General features: G+C 45.4%; 1 protein-coding gene across 3 annotated transcripts in view; it reads left to right on the plus strand.

The window, feature by feature from the left end:
* Positions 1–22,540, plus strand: part of LOC135553909 (GEM-interacting protein-like) — a 78,513-nt gene that overhangs the window by 37,952 nt on the left and 18,021 nt on the right. For all 3 annotated transcript variants that reach the window (XM_064985832.1, XM_064985833.1, XM_064985834.1), the window contains one exon: positions 21,165–21,229. In XM_064985832.1, coding sequence (XP_064841904.1) covers positions 21,165–21,229 — 65 coding nt within the window. The remainder of the gene's footprint in view (positions 1–21,164; positions 21,230–22,540) is intronic.

The following is a 22,540-nucleotide window of genomic DNA, read 5'->3' on the forward strand; positions in this document are numbered from 1 at the left end:
GGTATAACAGACCCTGAGAAACACTGTTAGGGTATTACGGAGCGGTATAACAGACCCTGAGAAACACTGTTAGGGTATTACGGAGCGGTATAACCTACCCTGAGAAACACTGTTAGGGTATTACGGAGCGGTATAACAGACCCTGAGAAACACTGTTAGGGTATTACGGAGCGGTATAACCTACCCTGAGAAACACTGTTAGGGTATTACGGAGCGGTATAACCTACCCTGAGAAACACTGTTAGGGTATTACGGAGCGGTATAACCTACCCTGAGAAACACTGTTAGGGTATTACGGAGCGGTATAACCTACCCTGAGAAACACTGTTAGGGTATTACAGAGCCCCCTGAGAAACACTGTTAGGGTATTACGGAGGGTATAACCTACCCTGAGGAACACTGTTAGGGTATTACGGAGCGGTATAACCTACCCTGAGAAACACTGTTAGGGTATTATGGACCGGTATAACAGACCCTGAGAAACACTGTTAGGGTATTACGGAGCGGTATAACAGACCCTGAGAAACACTGTTAGGGTATTACGGAGCGGTATAACCTACCCTGAGAAACACTGTTAGGGTATTACGGAGCGGTATAACCTACCCTGAGAAACACTGTTAGGGTATTACGGAGCGGTATAAAAGACCCTGAGAAACACTGTTAGGGTATTACAGAGCGGTATAACAGACCCTGAGAAACACTGTTAGGGTATTACGGAGCGGTATAACAGACCCTGAGAAACACTGTTAGGGTATTACGGAGCGGTGAACCTACCCTGAGAAACACTGTTAGGGTATTACAGAGCGGTATAAAAGACCCTGAGAAACACTGTTAGGGTATTACGGAGCGGTATAACCTACCCTGAGAAACACTGTTAGGGTATTACGGAGCTGTGTAAACTACCCTGAGAAACACTGTTAGGGTATTACGGAGCGGTGTAACCTACCCTTTGAAACACTGTTAGGGTATTACGGAGCGGTATAACAGACCCTGAGAAACACTGTTAGGGTATTACGGAGCGGTATAATACGGAGCGGTATAAAAGACCCTGAGAAACACTGTTAGGGTATTACTGAGCGGTGTAACCTACCCTGTGAAACACTGTTAGGGTATTACGGAGCGGTATAACCTACCCTGAGAAACACTGGTAGGGTATTAAGGAGCGGTATAACCTACCCTGAGAAACACTGTTAGGGTTTAACGGAGTGGTATAACCTACCCTGAGAAACACTGTTAGGGTATTACGGAGCGGTATAACCTACCCTGAGAAACACTTTTAGGGTATTTTTGACCGGTATAACAGACCCTGAGAAACACTGGTAGGGTATTACAGAGCGGGAGAACAGACCCTGAGAAACACTGTTAGGGTATTACGGAGCGGTAGAACAGACCCTGAGAAACACTGTTAGGGTATTACGGAGCGGTATAACAGACCCTGAGAAACACTGTTAGGGTATTACGGAGCGGTATAACAGACCCTGTGAAACACTGTTAGGGTATTACTGAGCGGTATAACAGACCCTGAGAAACTCTGTTAGGGTATTACGGAGCGGTATAACCTACCCTGAGATCACTGTTAGGGTATTACGGAGCGGTATAAAACCCTGAAACACTGTTAGGGTATTACAGAGAAACAGACCCTGAGAAACACTGTTAGGGTATTACGGAGCGGTGTAACCTACCCTGTGAAACACTGTTAGGGTATTACGGAGCGGTGTAACCTACCCTGAGAAACACTGTTAGGGTATTACGGAGCGGTGTAACCTACCCTGAGAAACACTGTTAGGGTATTACGGAGCGGTATAACAGACCCTGAGAAACACTGTTAGGGTATTACGGAGCGGTATAATCTACCCTGAGAAACACTGTTAGGGTATTACGGAGCGGTAAACCTACCCTGAGAAACACTGTTAGGGTATTACGGAGCGGTATAACCTACCCTGAGAAACACTGTTAGGGTATTACGGAGCGGTATAACCTACCCTGAGAAACACTGTTAGGGTATTACGGGAGCGGTATAACAGACCCTGAGAAACACTGTTAGGGTATTACAGAGCGGTATAACCTACCCTGAGAAACACTGTTAGGGTATTACAGAGCAATATAACAGACCCTGAGAAACACTGTTAGGGTATTACGGAGCAGTATAACAGACCCTGAGAAACACTGTTAGGGTATTACGGAGCGGTAAACCTACCCTGAGAAACACTGTTAGGGTATTACCGGTATAACCTACCCTGAGAAACACTGTTAGGGTATTACGGAGCGGTATAACAGACCCTGAGAAACACTGTTAGGGTATTACGGAGCGGTATAACCTACCCTGAGAAACACTGTTAGGGTATTACGGAGCGGTATAACAGACCCTGAGAAACACTGTTAGGGTATTACGGAGCGGTGTAACCTACCCTGAGAAACACTGTTAGGGTATTACGGAGCGGTATAACAGACCCTGAGAAACACTGTTAGGGTATTACGGAGTGGTATAACCTACCCTGAGAAACACTGTTAGGGTATTACGGAGCGGTATAACCTACCCTGAGAAACACTGTTAGGGTATTACGGAGCGGTATAACCTACCCTGAGAAACACTGTTAGGGTATTACGGAGCAGTATAACAGACCCTGAGAAACACTGTTAGGGTATTACGGAGCGGTATAACCTACCCTGAGAAACACTGTTAGGGTATTACGGAGCGGTATAACCTACCCTGAGAAACACTGTTAGGGTATTACGGAGCGGTATAACCTACCCTGAGAAACACTGTTAGGGTATTACCCCTACCCTGAGAAACACTGTTAGGGTATTACGGAGCGGTATAACCTACCCTGAGAAACACTGTTAGGGTATTACGGAGCGGTATAACAGACCCTGAGAAACACTGTTAGGGTATTACGGAGCGGTATAACCTACCCTGAGAAACACTGTTAGGGTATTACGGAGCGGTATAACAGACCCTGAGAAACACTGTTAGGGTATTACGGAGCGGTATAACCTACCCTGAGAAACACTGTTAGGGTATTACAGGAGCGGTATAACAGACCCTGAGAAACACTGTTAGGGTATTACGGAGCGGTATAACAGACCCTGAGAAACACTGTTAGGGTATTACGGAGCGGTGTAACCTACCCTGTGAAACACTGTTAGGGTATTACGGAGCGGTGTAACCTATCCTGAGAAACACTGTTAGGGTATTACGGAGTGGTATAACAGACCCTGAGAAACACTGTTAGGGTATTACGGAGCGGTATAACCTACCCTGAGAAACACTGTTCGGGTATTACGGAGCAATATAACCGACCCTGAGAAACACTGTTAGGCCATTACGGAGCAGTATAATCTACCCTGAGAAACACTGGTAGGGTATTACGGATCAGTAAACCTACCCTGAGAAACACTGTTAGGGTATTACGGAGCGGTATAACCTACCCTGAGAAACACTGTTAGGGTATTACGGAGCGGTATAACCTACCCTGAGAAACACTGTTAGGGTATTACAGAGCGGTAGAACAGACCCTGAGAAACACTGTTAGGGTATTACGGAGCGGTATAACCTACCCTGAGAAACACTGTTAGGGTATTACGGAGCGGTATAACAGACCCTGAGAAACACTGTTAGGGTATTACGGAGCGGTATAACCTACCCTGAGAAACACTGTTAGGGTATTACGGATTACGGAGCGGTATAACCTACCCTGAGAAACACTGTTAGGGTATTACGGAGCGGTATAACCTACCCTGAGAAACACTGTTAGGGTATTACGGAGCGGTATAACAGACCCTGAGAAACACTGTTAGGGTATTACGGAGCGGTATAACCTACCCTGAGAAACACTGTTAGGGTATTACGGAGCAGTATAACAGACCCTGAGAAACACTGTTAGGGTATTACAGAGCGGTAGAACAGACCCTGAGAAACACTGTTAGGGTTTTACAGAGCGGTATAACAGACCCTGAGAAACACTGTTAGGGTATTACGGAGCGGTGCAACCTACCCTGAGAAACACTGTTAGGGTATTACGGAGCGGTGTAACCTACCCTGAGAAACACTGTTAGGGTATTACAGAGCGGTATAAAAGACCCTGAGAAACACTGTTAGGGTATTACAGAGCGGTAGAACAGACCCTGAGAAACACTGTTAGGGTATTACGGAGCGGTATAACAGACCTGAGAAACACTGTTAGGGTATTACGGAGCGGTGTAACCTACCCTGAGAAACACTGTTAGGGTATTACGGAGCGGTATAGCAGACCCTGAGAAACACTGTTAGTGTATTACGGAGCGGTGTAACCTACCCTGAGAAACACTGTTAGGGTATTACGGAGCTGTGTAACCTACCCTGAGAAACACTGTTAGGGTATTACGGAGCGGTGTAACCTACCCTGTGAAACACTGTTAGGGTATTACGGAGCGGTGTAACCTATCCTGAGAAACACTGTTAGGGTATTATGGAGCGGTATAATCTACCCTGAGAAACACTGTTAGGGTATTACGGAGCGGTATAACCTACCCTGAGAAACACTGTTGGGGTATTATGGAGCGGTATAACAGACCCTGAGAAACAATGTTAGGGTATTACAGAGCGGTATAACCTACCCTGAGAAACACTGTTCGGGTATTACAGAGCAATATAACAGACCCTGAGAAACACTGTTAGGCTATTACGGAGCAGTATAATCTACCCTGAGAAACACTGTTAGGGTATTACGGAGCGGTAAACCTACCCTGATAAACACTGTTAGGGTATTACGGAGCGGTAAACCTACCCTGAGAAACACTGTTAGGGTATTACGGACCGGTATAACAGACCCTGAGAAACACTGGTAGGGTATTACAGAGCGGTAGAACAGACCCTGAGAAACACTGTTAGGGTATTACGGAGCGGTATAACCTACCTGAGAAACACTGTTAGGGTATTACGGAGCGGTATAACAGACCCTGAGAAACACTGTTAGGGTATTACGGAGCGGTATAACCTACCTGAGAAACACTGTTAGGGTATTACGGAGCGGTATAACCTACCCTGAGAAACACTGGTAGGGTATTATGGAGCGGTAGAACAGACCCTGAGAAACACTGTTAGGGTATTACGGAGCGGTATAACCTACCCTGAGAAACACTGTTTGGGTATTACGGACCAGTATAACAGACCCTGAGAAACACTGTTAGGGTATTACGGAGCGGTATAACCTACCCTGTGAAACACTGTTAGGGTATTACGGAGCGGTATAACCTACCCAGAGAAACACTGTTAGGGTATTACGGAGCGGTATAACCTACCCTGAGAAACACTGTTTGGGTATTACGGACCGGTATAACAGACCCTGAGAAACACTGTTAGGGTATTACGGAGCGGTAGAACAGAACCTGAGAAACACTGTTAGGGTATTACGGAGCGGTGTAACCTACCCTGAGAAACACTGTTAGGGTATTACGGAGCGGTATAAAAACCCTGCGAAACACTGTTAGGGTATTACAGAGCGGTAGAACAGACCCTGAGAAACACTGTTAGGGTATTACGGAGCGGAAACACTAACCCTACCCTGAGAAACACTGTTAGGGTATTACGGAGCGGTGTAACCTACCCTGAGAAACACTGTTAGGGTATTATGGAGCGGTATAACTACCCTGAGAAACACTGTTAGGGTATTACGGAGCGGTATAACCTACCCTGAGAAACACTGTTAGGGGTATTATGGAGCGGTATAACAGACCCTGAGAAACACTGTTAGGGTATTACAGAGCGGTATAACCTACCCTGAGAAACACTGTTCGGGTATTACAGAGCAATATAACAGACCCTGAGAAACACTGTTAGGCTATTACGGAGCGGTATAATCTACCCTGAGAAACACTGTTAGGGTATTACGGAGCGGTAAACAGACCCTGAGAAACACTGTTAGGGTATTACGGAGCGGTATTACCCTGAGAAACACTGTTAGGGTATTACGGAGCGGTATAACCTACCCCTGAGAAACACTGTTAGGGTATTACGGAGCGGTATAACAGACCCTGAGAAACACTGTTAGGGTATTACGGAGCGGTATAACCTACCCTGAGAAACACTGTTAGGGTATTACGGAGCGGTATAACCTACCCTGAGAAACACTGTTAGGGTATTACGGAGCGGTAGAACCTACCCTGAGAAACACTGTTAGGGTATTACGGAGCGGTATAACCTACCCTGAGAAACACTGTTAGGGTATTACGGAGCGGTATAACAGACCCTGAGAAACACTGTTAGGGTATTACGGAGCGGTATAACCTACCCTGAGAAACACTGTTAGGGTATTACGGAGCGGTATAACCTACCCTGAGAAACACTGTTAGGGTATTACGGAGCCCTACCCTGAGAAACACTGTTAGGGTATTACGGAGCGGTATAACCTACCCTGAGAAACACTGTTAGGTATTACGGAGCGGTATAAAAGACCCTGAGAAACACTGTTAGGGTATTACGGAGTGGTGTAACCTACCCTGAGAAACACTGTTAGGGTATTACGGAGCAGTATAACAGACCCTGAGAAACACTGTTAGGGTATAACGGAGTGGTATAACCTACCCTGAGGAACACTGTTAGGGTATTACGGAGCGGTATAACCTACCCTGAGAAACACTGTTAGGGTATTATGGACCGGTATAACAGACCCTGAGAAACACTGTTAGGGTATTACGGAGCGGTATAACAGACCCTGAGAAACACTGTTAGGGTATTACGGAGCGGTTTAACCTACCCTGAGAAACACTGTTAGGGTATTACGGAGCGGTATAACAGACCCTGAGAAACACTGTTAGGGTATTACGGAGCGGTTTAACCTACCCTGAGAAACACTGTTAGGGTATTACGGAGCGGTATAACAGACCCTGAGAAACACTGTTAGGGTATTACGGAACAGTATAACAGACCCTGAGAAACACTGTTAGGGTATTACCGGTAGAACAGACCCTGAGAAACACTGTTAGGGTATTACGGAGCGGTATAACAGACCCTGAGAAACACTGTTAGGGTATTACGGAGCGGTAGAACCTACCCTGAGAAACACTGTTAGGGTATTACGGAGCGGTGTAACCTACCCTGAGAAACACTGTTAGGGTATTACAGAGCGGTATAAAAGACCCTGAGAAACACTGTTAGGGTATTACAGAGCGGTAGAACAGACCCTGAGAAACACTGTTAGGGTATTACGGAGCGGTATAACAGACCCTGAGAAACACTGTTAGTGTATTACGGAGCGGTATAACCTACCCTGAGAAACACTGTTCGGGTATTACGGAGCGGTATAAAAGACCCTGAGAAACACTGTTAGGGTATTACGGAGCGGTATAACCTGAGAAACACTGTTAGGGTATTACGGAGCGGTGTAACCTACCCTGAGAAACACTGTTAGGGTATTACGGAGCGGTATAACCTACCCTGAGAAACACTGTTAGGGTATTACGGAGCGGTATAACAGACCCTGAGAAACACTGTTAGGGTATTACGGAGCGGTATAACCTACCCTGAGAAACACTGTTAGGGTATTACGGAGCGGTATTACCCTGAGAAACACTGTTAGGGTATTACGGAGCGGTAAACCTACCCTGAGAACACTGTTAGGGTATTACGGACCGGTATAACAGACCCTGAGAAACACTGGTAGGGTATTACAGAGCGGTAGAACAGACCCTGAGAAACACTGTTAGGGTATTACGGAGCGGTATAACCTACCCTGAGAAACACTGTTAGGGTATTACGGACCGGTATAACAGACCCTGAGAAACACTGTTAGGGTATTACGGAGCGGTATAACCTACCCTGAGAAACACTGTTAGGGTATTACGGAGCGGTATAACCTACCCTGAGAAACACTGGTAGGGTATTATGGAGCGGTAGAACAGACCCTGAGAAACACTGTTAGGGTATTACGGAGCGGTATAACCTACCCTGAGAAACACTGTTTGGGTATTACGGACCGGTATAACAGACCCTGAGAAACACTGTTAGGGTATTACGGAGCGGTATAACCTACCCTGAGAAACACTGTTAGGGTATTACGGAGCGGTATAACCTACCCAGAGAAACACTGTTAGGGTATTACGGAGCGGTATAACCTACCCTGAGAAACACTTTTAGGTTATTACGGACCGGTATAACAGACCCTGAGAAACACTGTTAGGGTATTACGGAGCGGTAGAACAGAACCTGAGAAACACTGTTAGGGTATTACGGAGTTGTGTAACCTACCCTGAGAACACTGTTAGGGTATTACGGAGCGGTATAAAAAACCCTGCGAAACACTGTTAGGGTATTACGGAGCGGTGTAACCTACCCTGTGAAACACTATTAGGGTATTACGGAGCGGTGTAACCTACCCTGAGAAACACTGTTAGGGTATTACGGAGCTGTGTAACCTACCCTGAGAAACACTGTTAGGGTATTACGGAGCGGTACCCTGAGAAACACTGTTCGGTATTACGGAGCAATATAACAGACCCTGAGAAACACTGTTAGGCCATTACGGAGCAGTATAATCTACCCTGAGAAACACTGTTAGGGTATTACGGAGCGGTATAACCTACCCTGAGAAACACTGTTAGGGTATTACGGAGCGGTAAACCTACCCTGAGAACACTGTTAGGGTATTACGGAGCGGTATAACCTACCCTGAGAAACACTGTTAGGGTATTACAGGAGCGGTAGAACAGACCCTGAGAAACACTGTTAGGGTATTACGGAGCGGTATAACCTACCCTGAGAAACACTGTTAGGGTATTACGGAGCGGTATAACCTACCCTGAGAAACACTGTTAGGGTATTACGGAGCGGTATAACCTACCCTGAGAAACACTGTTAGGGTATTACGGAGCGGTATAAAGACCCTGAGAAACACTGTTAGGGTATTACGGAGCGGTATAACCTACCCTGAGAAACACTGTTAGGGTATTACGGAGCATATAACAGACCCTGAGAAACACTGTTAGGGTATTACAGAGCGGTAGAACAGACCCTGAGAAACACTGTTAGGGTATTACGGAGCGGTATAACAGACCCTGAGAAACACTGTTAGGGTATTACGGAGCGGTGCAACCTACCCTGAGAAACACTGTTAGGGTATTACGGAGCGGTATAACCTACCCTGAGAAACACTGTTAGGGTATTACAGAGCGGTATAACAGACCCTGAGAAACACTGTTAGGGTATTACAGAGCGGTAGAACAGACCCTGAGAAACACTGTTAGGTATTACGGAGCGGTATAACAGACCCTGAGAAACACTGTTAGGGTATTACTGTTAGAGCGGTGTAACCTACCCTGAGAAACACTGTTAGGGTATTACAGAGCTGTATAAAAGACCCTGAGAAACACTGTTAGTGTATTACGGAGCGGTACCTACCCTGAGAAACACTGTTAGGGTATTACGGAGCGGTAAACCTACCCTGAGAAACACTGTTAGGGTATTACGGAGCGGTATAACCTACCCTGAGAAACACTGTTAGGGTATTACGGAGCGGTGTAACCTATCCTGAGAAACACTGTTAGGGTATTATGGAGCGGTATAATCTACCCTGAGAAACACTGTTAGGGTATTACGGAGCGGTATAACCTACCCTGAGAAACACTGTTGGGGTATTATGGAGCGGTATAACAGACCCTGAGAAACACTGTTAGGGTATTACAGAGCGGTATAACCTACCCTGAGAAACACTGTTAGGGTATTACAGAGCAATATAACAGACCCTGAGAAACACTGTTAGGCTATTACGGAGCAGTATAATCTACCCTGAGAAACACTGTTAGGGTATTACGGAGCTAAACCTACCCTGAGAAACACTGTTAGGGTATTACGGAGCGGTAAACCTACCCTGAGAACACTGTTAGGGTATTACGGACCGGTATAACAGACCCTGAGAAACACTGGTTAGGGTATTACAGAGCGGTAGAACAGACCCTGAGAAACACTGTTAGGGTATTACGGAGCGGTATAACCTACCCTGAGAAACACTGTTTTGGTATTACGGACCGGTATAACAGACCCTGAGAAACACTGTTAGGGTATTACGGAGCGGTATAACCTACCCCTGAGAAACACTGTTAGGGTATTACGGAGCGGTATAACCTACCCTGAGAAACACTGGTAGGGTATTATGGAGCGGTAGAACAGACCCTGAGAAACACTGTTAGGATATTACGGAGCGGTATAACCTACCCTGAGAAACACTGTTTGGGTATTACGGACCAGTATAACAGACCCTGAGAAACACTGTTAGGGTATTACGGAGCGGTATAACCTACCCTGAGAAACACTGTTAGGGTATTACGGAGCGGTATAACCTACCCTGAGGACCATTGTTAGGGTATTACGGAGCGGTACCTACCCTGAGAAACACTTTAGGGTATTACGGAGCGGTATAACAGACCCTGAGAAACACTGTTAGGGTATTACGGAGCGGTAGAACAGACCCTGAGAAACACTGTTAGGGTATTACGGAGCGGTGTAACCTACCCTGAGAACACTGTTAGGGTATTACGGAGCGGTATAAAAACCCTGCATTACAGAGCGGTAGAACAGACCCTGAGAAACACTGTTAGCGTATTACGGAGCGGTGTAACCTACCCTGTGAAACACTGTTAGGGTATTACGGAGCTGTGTAACCTACCCTGAGAAACACTGTTAGGGTATTACGGAGCGGTGTAACCTATCCTGAGAAACACTGTTAGGGTATTATGGAGCGGTATAATCTACCCTGAGAAACACTGTTAGGGTATTACGGAGCGGTATAACCTACCCTGAGAAACACTGTTAGGGTATTACGGAGCGGTATAACAGACCCTGAGAAACACTGTTAGGGTATTACAGAGCGGTATAACCTACCCTGAGAAACACTGTTAGGGTATTACAGAGCAATATAACAGACCCTGAGAAACACTGTTAGGTATTACGGAGCGGTATAACCTACCCTGAGAAACACTGTTAGGGTATTACGGAGCGGTAAACCTACCCTGAGAAACACTGTTAGGGTATTACGGAGCGGTATAACCTACCCTGAGAAACACTGTTAGGGTATTACGGAGCGGTATAACAGACCCTGAGAAACACTGTTAGGGTATTACGGAGCGGTATAACCTACCCTGAGAAACACTGTTAGGGTATTACGGAGCGGTATAACATACCCTGAGAAACACTGTTAGGGTATTACGGAGCGGTATAACCTAGACCCTGAGAAACACTGTTAGGGTATTACGGAGCGGTGTAACCTACCCTGAGAAACACTGTTAGGGTATTACGGAGCACTATAACAGACCCTGAGAAACACTGTTAGGGTATTACAGAGCGGTAGAACAGACCCTGAGAAACACTGTTAGGGTATTACAGAGCGGTATAACAGACCCTGAGAAACACTGTTAGGGTATTACGGAGCGGTATAACCTACCCTGAGAAACACTGTTAGGGTATTACGGAGCGGTGTAACCTACCCTGAGAAACACTGTTAGGGTATTACAGAGCGGTATAAAAGACCCTGAGAAACACTGTTAGGGTATTACGGAGCGGTAGAACAGACCCTGAGAAACACTGTTAGGGTATTACGGAGCGGTATAACAGACCCTGAGAAACACTGTTAGGGTATTACGGAGCGGTAACCTACCCTGAGAAACACTGTTAGGGTATTACAGAGCGGTATAACAGACCCTGAGAAACACTGTTAGGGTATTACGGAGCGGTATAAAAACCCTGAGAAACACTGTTAGGGTATTACGGAGCGGTATAACAGACCCTGAGAAACACTGTTAGGGTATTACGGAGCGGTATAACCTACCCTGAGAAACACTGTTAGGGTATTACGGAGCAATATAACAGACCCTGAGAAACACTGTTAGGGTATTACGGAGCGGTATAACCTACCCTGAGAAACACTGTTAGGGTATTACGGAGCAATATAACCTGACACCTGAGAAACACTGTTAGGGTATTACGGAGCGGTAAACCTACCCTGAGAAACACTGTTAGGGTATTACGGACCGGTATAACAGACCCTGAGAAACACTGGTAGGGTATTACAGAGCGGTAGAACAGACCCTGAGAAACACTGTTAGGGTATTACGGAGCGGTATAACCTACCCTGAGAAACACTGTTTGGGTATTACGGACCGGTATAACAGACCCTGAGAAACACTGTTAGGGTATTACGGAGCGGTATAACCTACCCTGAGAAACACTGTTAGGGTATTACGGAGCGGTATAACCTACCCTGAGAAACACTGGTAGGGTATTACGGTAGAACAGACCCTGAGAAACACTGTTAGGATATTACGGAGCGGTATAACCTACCCTGAGAAACACTGTTAGGGTATTACGGACCAGTATAACAGACCCTGAGAAACACTGTTAGGGTATTACGGAGCGGTATAACCTACCCTGTGAAACACTGTTAGGGTATTACGGAGCGGTATAACCTACCCAGAGAAACACTGTTAGGGTATTACGGAGCGGTATAACCTACCCTGAGAAACACTGTTAGGGTATTACGGACCGGTATAACAGACCCTGAGAAACACTGTTTGGGTATTACAGCGGTAGAACAGAACCTGAGAAACACTGTTAGGGTATTACGGAGTGGTGTAACCTACCCTGAGAACACTGTTAGGGTATTACGGAGCGGTATAAAAACCCTGCGAAACCTGTTCGGGTATTACAGAGCGGTAGAACAGACCCTGAGAAACACTGTTAGCGTATTACGGAGCGGTGTAACCTACCCTGTGAAACACTGTTAGGGTATTACGGAGCTGTGTAACCTACCCTGAGAAACACTGTTAGGGTATTACGGAGCGGTGTAACCTACCCTGAGAAACACTGTTCGGGTATTACGGAGCAATATAACAGACCCTGAGAAACACTGTTAGGCTATTACGGAGCAGTATAATCTACCCTGAGGAACACTGTTAGGGTATTACGGAGCGGTAAACCTACCCTGAGAAACACTGTTAGGGTATTACAGAGCGATAAACCTACCCTGAGAACACTGTTAGGGTATTACGGAGCGGTGTAACCTACCCTGAGAAACACTGTTAGGGTATTACAGAGCGGTAGAACAGACCCTGAGAAACACTGTTAGGGTATTACGGAGCGGTATAACAGACCCTGAGAAACACTGTTAGGGTATTACGGAGCGGTTTAACCTACCCTGAGAAACACTGTTAGGGTATTAGGGAGCGGTGTAACCTACCCTGAGAAACACTGTTAGGGTATTACGGAGCGGTATAAAAGACCCTGAGAAACACTGTTAGGGTATTACGGAGCGGTGTAACCTACCCTGAGAAACACTGTTAGGGTATTACGGAGCAGTATAACAGACCCTGAGAAACACTGTTAGGGTATTACAGAGCGGTAGAACAGACCCTGAGAAACACTGTTAGGGTTTTACAGAGCGGTATAACAGACCCTGAGAAACACTGTTAGGGTATTACGGAGCGGTGCAACCTACCCTGAGAAACACTGTTAGGGTATTACGGAGCGGTGTAACCTACCCTGAGAAACACTGTTAGGGTATTACAGAGCGGTATAAAAGACCCTGAGAAACACTGTTAGGGTATTACAGAGCGGTAGAACAGACCCTGAGAAACACTGTTAGGGTATTACGGAGCGGTATAACAGACCCTGAGAAACACTGTTAGGGTATTACGGAGCGGTGTAACCTACTCTGAGAAACACTGTTAGGGTATTACAGAGCTGTATAAAAGACCCTGAGAAACACTATTAGTGTATTACGGAGCGGTGTAACCTACCCTGTGAAACACTGTTAGGGTATTACGGAGCTGTGTAACCTACCCTGAGAAACACTGTTAGGGTATTACGGAGCGGTGTAACCTACCCTGTGAAACACTGTTAGGGTATTACGGAGCGGTACGGAGAAACACTGTTAGGGTATTATGGAGCGGTATAATCTACCCTGAGAAACACTGTTAGGGTATTACGGAGCGGTATAACCTACCCTGAGAAACACTGTTGGGGTATTATGGAGCGGTATAACAGACCCTGAGAAACAATGTTAGGGTATTACAGAGCGGTATAACCTACCCTGAGAAACACTGTTCGGGTATTACAGAGCAATATAACAGACCCTGAGAAACACTGTTAGGCTATTACGGAGCAGTATAATCTACCCTGAGAAACACTGTTAGGGTATTACGGAGCGGTAAACCTACCCTGATAAACACTGTTAGGGTATTACGGAGCGGTAAACCTACCCTGAGAACACTGTTAGGGTATTACGGACCGGTATAACAGACCCTGAGAAACAATGGTAGGGTATTACAGAGCGGTAGAACAGACCCTGAGAAACACTGTTAGGGTACTACGGAGCGGTATAACCTACCCTGAGAAACACTGTTTTGGTATTACGGACCGGTATAACAGACCCTGAGAAACACTGTTAGGGTATTACGGAGCGGTATAACCTACCTGAGAAACACTGTTAGGGTATTACGGAGCGGTATAACCTACCCTGAGAAACACTGGTAGGGTATTATGGAGCGGTAGAACAGACCCTGAGAAACACTGTTAGGGTATTACGGAGCGGTATAACCTACCCTGAGAAACACTGTTTGGGTATTACGGACCAGTATAACAGACCCTGAGAAACACTGTTAGGGTATTACGGAGCGGTATAACCTACCCTGAGAAACACTGTTAGGGTATTACGGAGCGGTATAACCTACCCAGAGAAACACTGTTAGGGTATTACGGAGCGGTATAACCTACCCTGAGAAACACTTTTAGGGTATTACGGAGCGGTGTAACCTACCCTGAGAAACACTGTTAGGGTATTACGGAGCGGTATAACCTACCCTGAGAAACACTTTTAGGGTATTACGGAGTGGTGTAACCTACCCTGAGAACACTGTTAGGGTATTACGGAGCGGTATAAAAAACCCTGCGAAACCCTGTTCGGGTATTACAGAGCGGTAGAACAGACCCTGAGAAACACTGTTAGCGTATTACGGAGCGGTGTAACCTACCCTGTGAAACACTGTTAGGGTACTACGGAGCTGTGTAACCTACCCTGAGAAACACTGTTAGGGTATTACGGAGCGGTGTAACCTATCCTGAGAAACACTGTTAGGGTATTATGGAGCGGTATAATCTACCCTGAGAAACACTGTTAGGGTATTTCTGAGCGGTATAACCTACCCTGAGAAACACTGTTGGGGTATTATGGAGCGGTATAACAGACCCTGAGAAACAATGTTAGGGTATTACAGAGCGGTATAACCTACCCTGAGAAACACTGTTCGGGTATTACAGAGCAATATAACAGACCCTGAGAAACACTGTTAGGCTATTACGGAGCAGTATAATCTACCCTGAGAAACACTGTTAGGGTATTACGGAGCGGTAAACCTACCCTGAGAACACTGTTAGGGTATTACGGACCGGTATAACAGACCCTGAGAAACAATGGTAGGGTATTACAGAGCGGTAGAACAGACCCTGAGAAACACTGTTAGGGTACTACGGAGCGGTATAACCTACCCTGAGAAACACTGTTTGGGTATTACGGACCGGTATAACAGACCCTGAGAAACACTGTTAGGGTATTACGGAGCGGTATAACCTACCTGAGAAACACTGTTAGGGTATTACGGAGCGGTATAACCTACCCTGAGAAACACTGGTAGGGTATTATGGAGCGGTAGAACAGACCCTGAGAAACACTGTTAGGGTATTACGGAGCGGTATAACCTACCCTGAGAAACACTGTTTGGGTATTACGGACCAGTATAACAGACCCTGAGAAACACTGTTAGGGTATTACGGAGCGGTATAACCTACCCTGAGAAACACTGTTAGGGTATTACGGAGCGGTATAACCTACCCAGAGAAACACTGTTAGGGTATTACGGAGCGGTATAACCTACCCTGAGAAACACTTTTAGGGTATTACGGACCGGTATAACAGACCCTGAGAAACACTGTTAGGGTATTACGGAGCTGTAGAACAGAACCTGAGAAACACTGTTAGGGTATTACGGAGTGGTGTAACCTACCCTGAGAACACTGTTAGGGTATTACGGAGCGGTATAAAAAACCCTGCGAAACCCTGTTCGGGTATTACAGAGCGGTAGAACAGACCCTGAGAAACACTGTTAGCGTATTACGGAGCGGTGTAACCTACCCTGTGAAACACTGTTAGGGTATTACGGAGCTGTGTAACCTACCCTGAGAAACACTGTTAGGGTATTACGGAGCGGTGTAACCTACCCTGAGAAACACTGTTCGGGTATTACGGAGCAATATAACAGACCCTGAGAAACACTGTTAGGCTATTACGGAGCAGTATAATCTACCCTGAGGAACACTGTTAGGGTATTACGGAGCGGTAAACCTACCCTGAGAAACACTGTTAGGGTATTACGGAGCGATAAACCTACCCTGAGAACACTGTTAGGGTATTACGGAGCGGTGTAACCTACCCTGAGAAACACTGTTAGGGTATTACAGAGCGGTAGAACAGACCCTGAGAAACACTGTTAGGGTATTACGGAGCGGTGTAACCTACCCTGAGAAACACTGTTAGGGTATTACAGAGCGGTAGAACAGACCCTGAGAAACACTGTTAGGGTATTACGGAGTGTTGTAACCTACTCTGTGAAACACTGTTAGGGTATTACGGAGCGGTATAAAAGACCATGAGAAACACTGTTAGGGTATTACGGAGCGGTGTAACCTACCCTGTGAAACACTGTTAGGGTATTACGGAGCTGTGTAACCTACCCTGAGAAACACTGTTAGGGTATTACGGAGCGGTATAACCTACCCTGAGAAACACTGTTGGGGTATTATGGAGCGGTATAACAGGCCCTGAGAAACACTGTTAGGGTATTACGGAGTGGTGTAACCTACCCTGAGAACACTGTTAGGGTATTACGGAGCGGTATAAAAAACCCTGCGAAACCCTGTTCGGGTATTACAGAGCGGTAGAACAGACCCTGAGAAACACTGTTAGCGTATTACGGAGCGGTGTAACCTACCCTGTGAAACACTGTTAGGGTATTACGGAGCTGTGTAACCTACCCTGAGAAACACTGTTAGGGTATTACGGAGCGGTGTAACCTACCCTGAGAAACACTGTTCGGGTATTACGGAGCAATATAACAGACCCTGAGAAACACTGTTAGGCTATTACGGAGCAGTATAATCTACCCTGAGGAACACTGTTAGGGTATTACGGAGCGATAGAACAGACCCTGAGAAACACTGTTAGGGTATTACGGAGTGTAGTAACCTACTCTGTGAAACACTGTTAGGGTATTACACTGTTAGCGGTATTACGTAAACCTACCCTGAGAAACACTGTTAGGGTATTACAGAGCGGTAGAACAGACCCTGAGAAACACTGTTAGGGTATTACGGAGCGGTATAACCTACCCTGAGAAACACTGTTAGGGTATTACAGAGCGGTAGAACAGACCCTGAGAAACACTGTTAGGGTATTACGGAGTGTTGTAACCTACTCTGTGAAACACTGTTAGGGTATTACGGAGCGGTATAAAAGACCATGAGAAACACTGTTAGGGTATTACGGAGCGGTGTAACCTACCCTGTGAAACACTGTTAGGGTATTACGGAGCTGTGTAACCTACCCTGAGAAACACTGTTAGGGTATTACGGAGCGGTATAACCTACCCTGAGAAACACTGTTGGGGTATTATGGAGCGGTATAACAGGCCCTGAGAAACACTGTTAGGGTATTACAGAGCGGTATAACCTACCCTGAGAAACACTGTTCGGGTATTACAGAGCAATATAACAGACCCTGAGAAACACTGTTAGGCTATTACGGAGCGGTAAACCTACCCTGAGAACTCTGTTAGGGTATTACGGACCGGTATAACAGACCCTGAGAAACACTGGTAGGGTATTACAGAGCGGTAGAACAGACCCTGAGAAACACTGTTAGGGTATTACGGAGCGGTATAACCTACCCTGAGAAACACTGTTTGGGTATTACGGACCGGTATAACAGACCCTGAGAAACACTGTTAGGGTATTACGGAGCAGACCCTGAGAAACACTGTTAGGGTATAACCTACCCTGAGAAACACTGTTAGGGTATTACGGAGCGGTATAACCTACCCTGAGAAACACTGGTAGGGTATTATGGAGCGGTAGAACAGACCCTGAGAAACACTGTTAGGGTATTACGGAGCGGTATAACCTACCCTGAGAAACACTGTTTGGGTATTACGGAGCGGTATAACAGACCCTGAGAAACACTGTTAGGGTATTACGGAGCGGTATAACCTACCCTGAGAAACACTGTTAGGGTATTACGGAGCGGTATAACCTACCCTGAGAAACACTGTTAGGGTATTACGGAGCGGTATAACCTACCCTGAGAAACACTGTTAGGGTATTACGGAGCGGTATAACCTACCCTGAGAAACACTGTTAGGGTATTACGGAGCGGTATAACAGACCCTGAGAAACACTGTTAGGGTATAACGGAGTGGTATAACCTACCCTGAGGAACACTGTTAGGGTATTACGGAGCGGTATAACCTACCCTGAGAAACACTGTTAGGGTATTACGGAGTAAACGGTATAACCTACCCTGAGAAACACTGTTAGGGTATTACGGAGCGGTATAACAGACCCTGAGAAACACTGTTAGGGTATTACGGAAACACTGCGGTATAACCTACCCTGAGAAACACTGTTAGGGTATTACGGAGCGGTAAACCTACCCTGAGAAACACTGTTAGGGTATAACGGAGTGGTATAACCTACCCTGAGGAACACTGTTAGGGTATTACGGAGCGGTATAACCTACCCTGAGAAACACTGTTAGGGTATTACGGACCAGTATAACAGACCCTGAGAAACACTGTTAGGGTATTACGGAGCGGTATAACAGACCCTGAGAAACACTGTTAGGGTATTACGGAGCGGTATAACCTACCCTGAGAAACACTGTTAGGGTATTACGGAGCGGTATAACAGACCCTGAGAAACACTGTTAGGGTATTACGGAGCGGTGTAACCTAAGAAACACTGTTAGGGTATTACGGAGCGGTATAACCTACCCTGAGAAACACTGTTAGGGTATTACGGAGCGGTATAACCTACCCTGAGAAACACTGTTAGGGTATTACAGAGCGGTATAACAGACCCTTAGGAAACACTGTTAGGGTATTACGGAGCGGTATAACCTACCCTGAGAAACACTGTTAGGGTATTACGGAGCGGTAAACCTACCCTGAGAAACACTGTTAGGGTATTACGGAGCGGTATAACCTACCCTGAGAAACACTGTTAGGGTATTACGGAGCGGTATAACCTACCCTGAGAAACACTGTTAGGGTATTACGGAGCGGTATAACCTACCCTGAGAAACACTGTTTGGGTATTACGGACCGGTATAACAGACCCTGAGAAACACTGTTAGGGTATTACGGAGCGGTATAACCTACCCTGAGAAACACTGTTAGGGTATTACGGAGCAATATAACCTACCCTGAGAAACACTGTTAGGGTATTACGGAGCAGTATAACCTACCCTGAGAAACACTGTTAGGGTATTACGGAGCGGTATTACCCTGAGAAACACTGTATAACCGGAGCGGTACCCTGAGAAACACTGTTAGGGTATTACGGAGTATAACCTAGAAACACTGTTAGGGTATTACGGAGCGGTCAGTATAACCTACCCTGAGAAACACTGTTAGGGTATTACGGAGCGGTATAACCTACCCTGAGAAACACTGTTAGGGTATTACGGAGCGGTATAACAGACCCTGAGAAACACTGTTAGGGTATTACGGAGCGGTATAACCTACCCCTGAGAAACACTGTTAGGGTATTACGGAGCGGTATAACCTACCCTGAGAAACACTGTTAGGGTATTACGGACAATCTACCCTGAGAAACACTGTTAGGGTATTACGGATCAGTTGTTAGGGTATTACAGAGCCCCTGAGAAACACTGTTAGGGTATTACGGAGAACCTACCCTGAGAAACACTGTTAGGGTATTACAGAGCGGTAGAACAGACCCTGAGAAACACTGTTAGGGTATTACGGAGCAGTGTAACCTACTCTGAGAAACACTGTTAGGGTATTACGGAGCGGTATAACCTACCCTGAGAAACACTGGTAGGTTATTACGGAGCGGTATAACCTACCCTGAGAAACACTGTTGGGGTATTATGGAGCGGTATAACAGACCCTGAGAAACACTGTTAGGGTATTACGGAGCGTTATAACAGACCCTGAGAAACACTGTTAGGGTATTACGGACCGGTATAACAGACTCTGAGAAACACTGTTAGGGTATTACGGAGCGGTATAACAGACCCTGAGAAACACTGTTAGGGTATAACGGAGCGGTATAACCTACCCTGAGAAACACTGTTAGTGTATTACAGAGCTGTATAACCTACCCTGAGAAACACTGTTAGGGTATTATGGAGTAGTATAACAGACCCTTCACTGTAGGAGGGCAAAGGGATCAGCTCACCAAGGTGCTGCCAAGCAGACCTGTGTTTGGATAGCTGTCTATAGGAAATGGGTAGAGGTCAGAGTGACAATGTAGGGGTAGTGGTCACCATAGAGGGAAAGGTCTGAGCCACTGTGGACACTTGAATGCAGTGGAGGCTGGTGGAAGGATGGGCTCATTGGGCTGGAATGGAATAAATGGGCACGTATCACACGCCAAACCTATAGAAACCACATGTTCCGTTCCATTTATTCCATTGCCGCCATTACAACAAGCTTATCCTCCTATAGCTCCTTCCACCAGCCTCCACTGGTTGAATGGTTGCAATGCTGACACCACAGCATCAATATGGATCAGCAGATTAGTGTACTTGAAGTAGGGCAGCACTTAGGCAGCCAAAGCAGAGCATTGATTTTGATATTTGGTGATGTAAGCTAACAATCTGAATTGACCTCTCCTCTCTATGAGGTCTGATTGCCTGATATGGGATCTAATATGTTACATTTTGGTTGTTATATCACCATTGAAAGACCTCAATTGAACATGCAACAGCTCCCAAAGTCATACTGATATTTGTCTGGATAAAAGCTTTTGATAAGACTGCCTGACAATATTGTAATGCTAATAAATCATTTTTTACTAAAATCAATCACATAAGCCATCATACTGACTTATTCTGGTCTGTTTACAGAGCAAGAGTTTGCCAAGAACATCGTAAAGGCAGCAGAAACGGCTAAGTCCTGTGTGGCTCCGCAGGTATGGATGCTTTTGTTGTCTCTCGTGTGTATGGGGCTGTATAGGTTGTACATGTGATGATGTGTACAATATTGCATAGAAACATATTAAATCCCTATCAGATTACTCTTCAGGCTTATTATTAGCTACCTTAGTGGAATACACTGAAAGTCGCTGTGCATAAAAGCATCTGCTAAATTACCAATATAAAATGTTTTGCAGTGCCTTGACTTTTTGCACTTTTTGTTGTGTTACAGCATGAATTTAAAATTGATTAAATGTCTCTGGCCTACACACAATATCCCATAATGTCAAAGTGGAATTATGTTTTTAGAAATAATTCCTTTAAAATTAAAAGCTGAAATATTTGAGTCAAGCCTAAAAACGTTCAGGAGTAAAAATGTGCTTAACAAGTCACATAATAAATTGCATGGATTCACTCTGTGTGCAATAATAGTGTTTAACATGATTTTTGAATGGCTACTTCATCTCTGTACCCCACACAATTATCTGTAAGGTCCCACATTTGAGCAGTGAATTTCAACCAAGATTCAACCAGAAAGACCAGGGAGGTTTTCCAATGCCTCGCAAAGAAAGGCATCTATTGGTAGATGGGTAAAAAAAACAGACATTGAATATCCCTTTGAGCATGGTGAAGTCATTAATTACACTTTGGATGGTGTAGCAATACACCCAGTCACTACAAAGATACAGTTGCTGGAGAGGAAGGAAACCACTCAGGGATTTCACCACCAAAACAGTTACAGAGTGTAATGGCTGTTATAGGACAAAACTGAGGATGTATCAACAACATTGTAGTTACTCAACAATTCTAACCTAATTGACAGAGTGAAAAAAAGGAAGCTTGTACAGAATACAAATATTACAAGACATGCATCCTGTATGCAACTAGGCACTAAAGTAATACTGCAAAAAATGTGGCAAAGCAATTCACTTCATGTACTGAATACAAAGTGTTATGTTTGGGGCAAATCCAATACAACACATTACTAAGTACCACTGCTCATATTTTCGAGCAAAATGGAAGCTGCATCATATTATGGGTATGCTTATAATCGTTAAGGACTGGGGAGTTATTCAGGATAAAAAATAAACAGAATGGAGCTAAGCACAGGCAAAATCCTAGAGGAAAACCTGGTTCAGTCTGCTTTCCACCAGACACTGGAAGATGAATTTACATTTCAGCAGGACAATAACCTAAAACACAAGGCCACACTTACACTGGAGTTGCTTTCCAAGAAGACAGTAAATGTTCCTGATATCTAATATCTCTAATATATCTGAAATATATCTATAAATAACATATTGAAA

The sequence above is a fragment of the Oncorhynchus masou genome, chromosome 14 (assembly GCF_036934945.1).
Source record: "Oncorhynchus masou masou isolate Uvic2021 chromosome 14, UVic_Omas_1.1, whole genome shotgun sequence".
Lineage (NCBI taxonomy): Eukaryota > Metazoa > Chordata > Actinopteri > Salmoniformes > Salmonidae > Oncorhynchus > Oncorhynchus masou.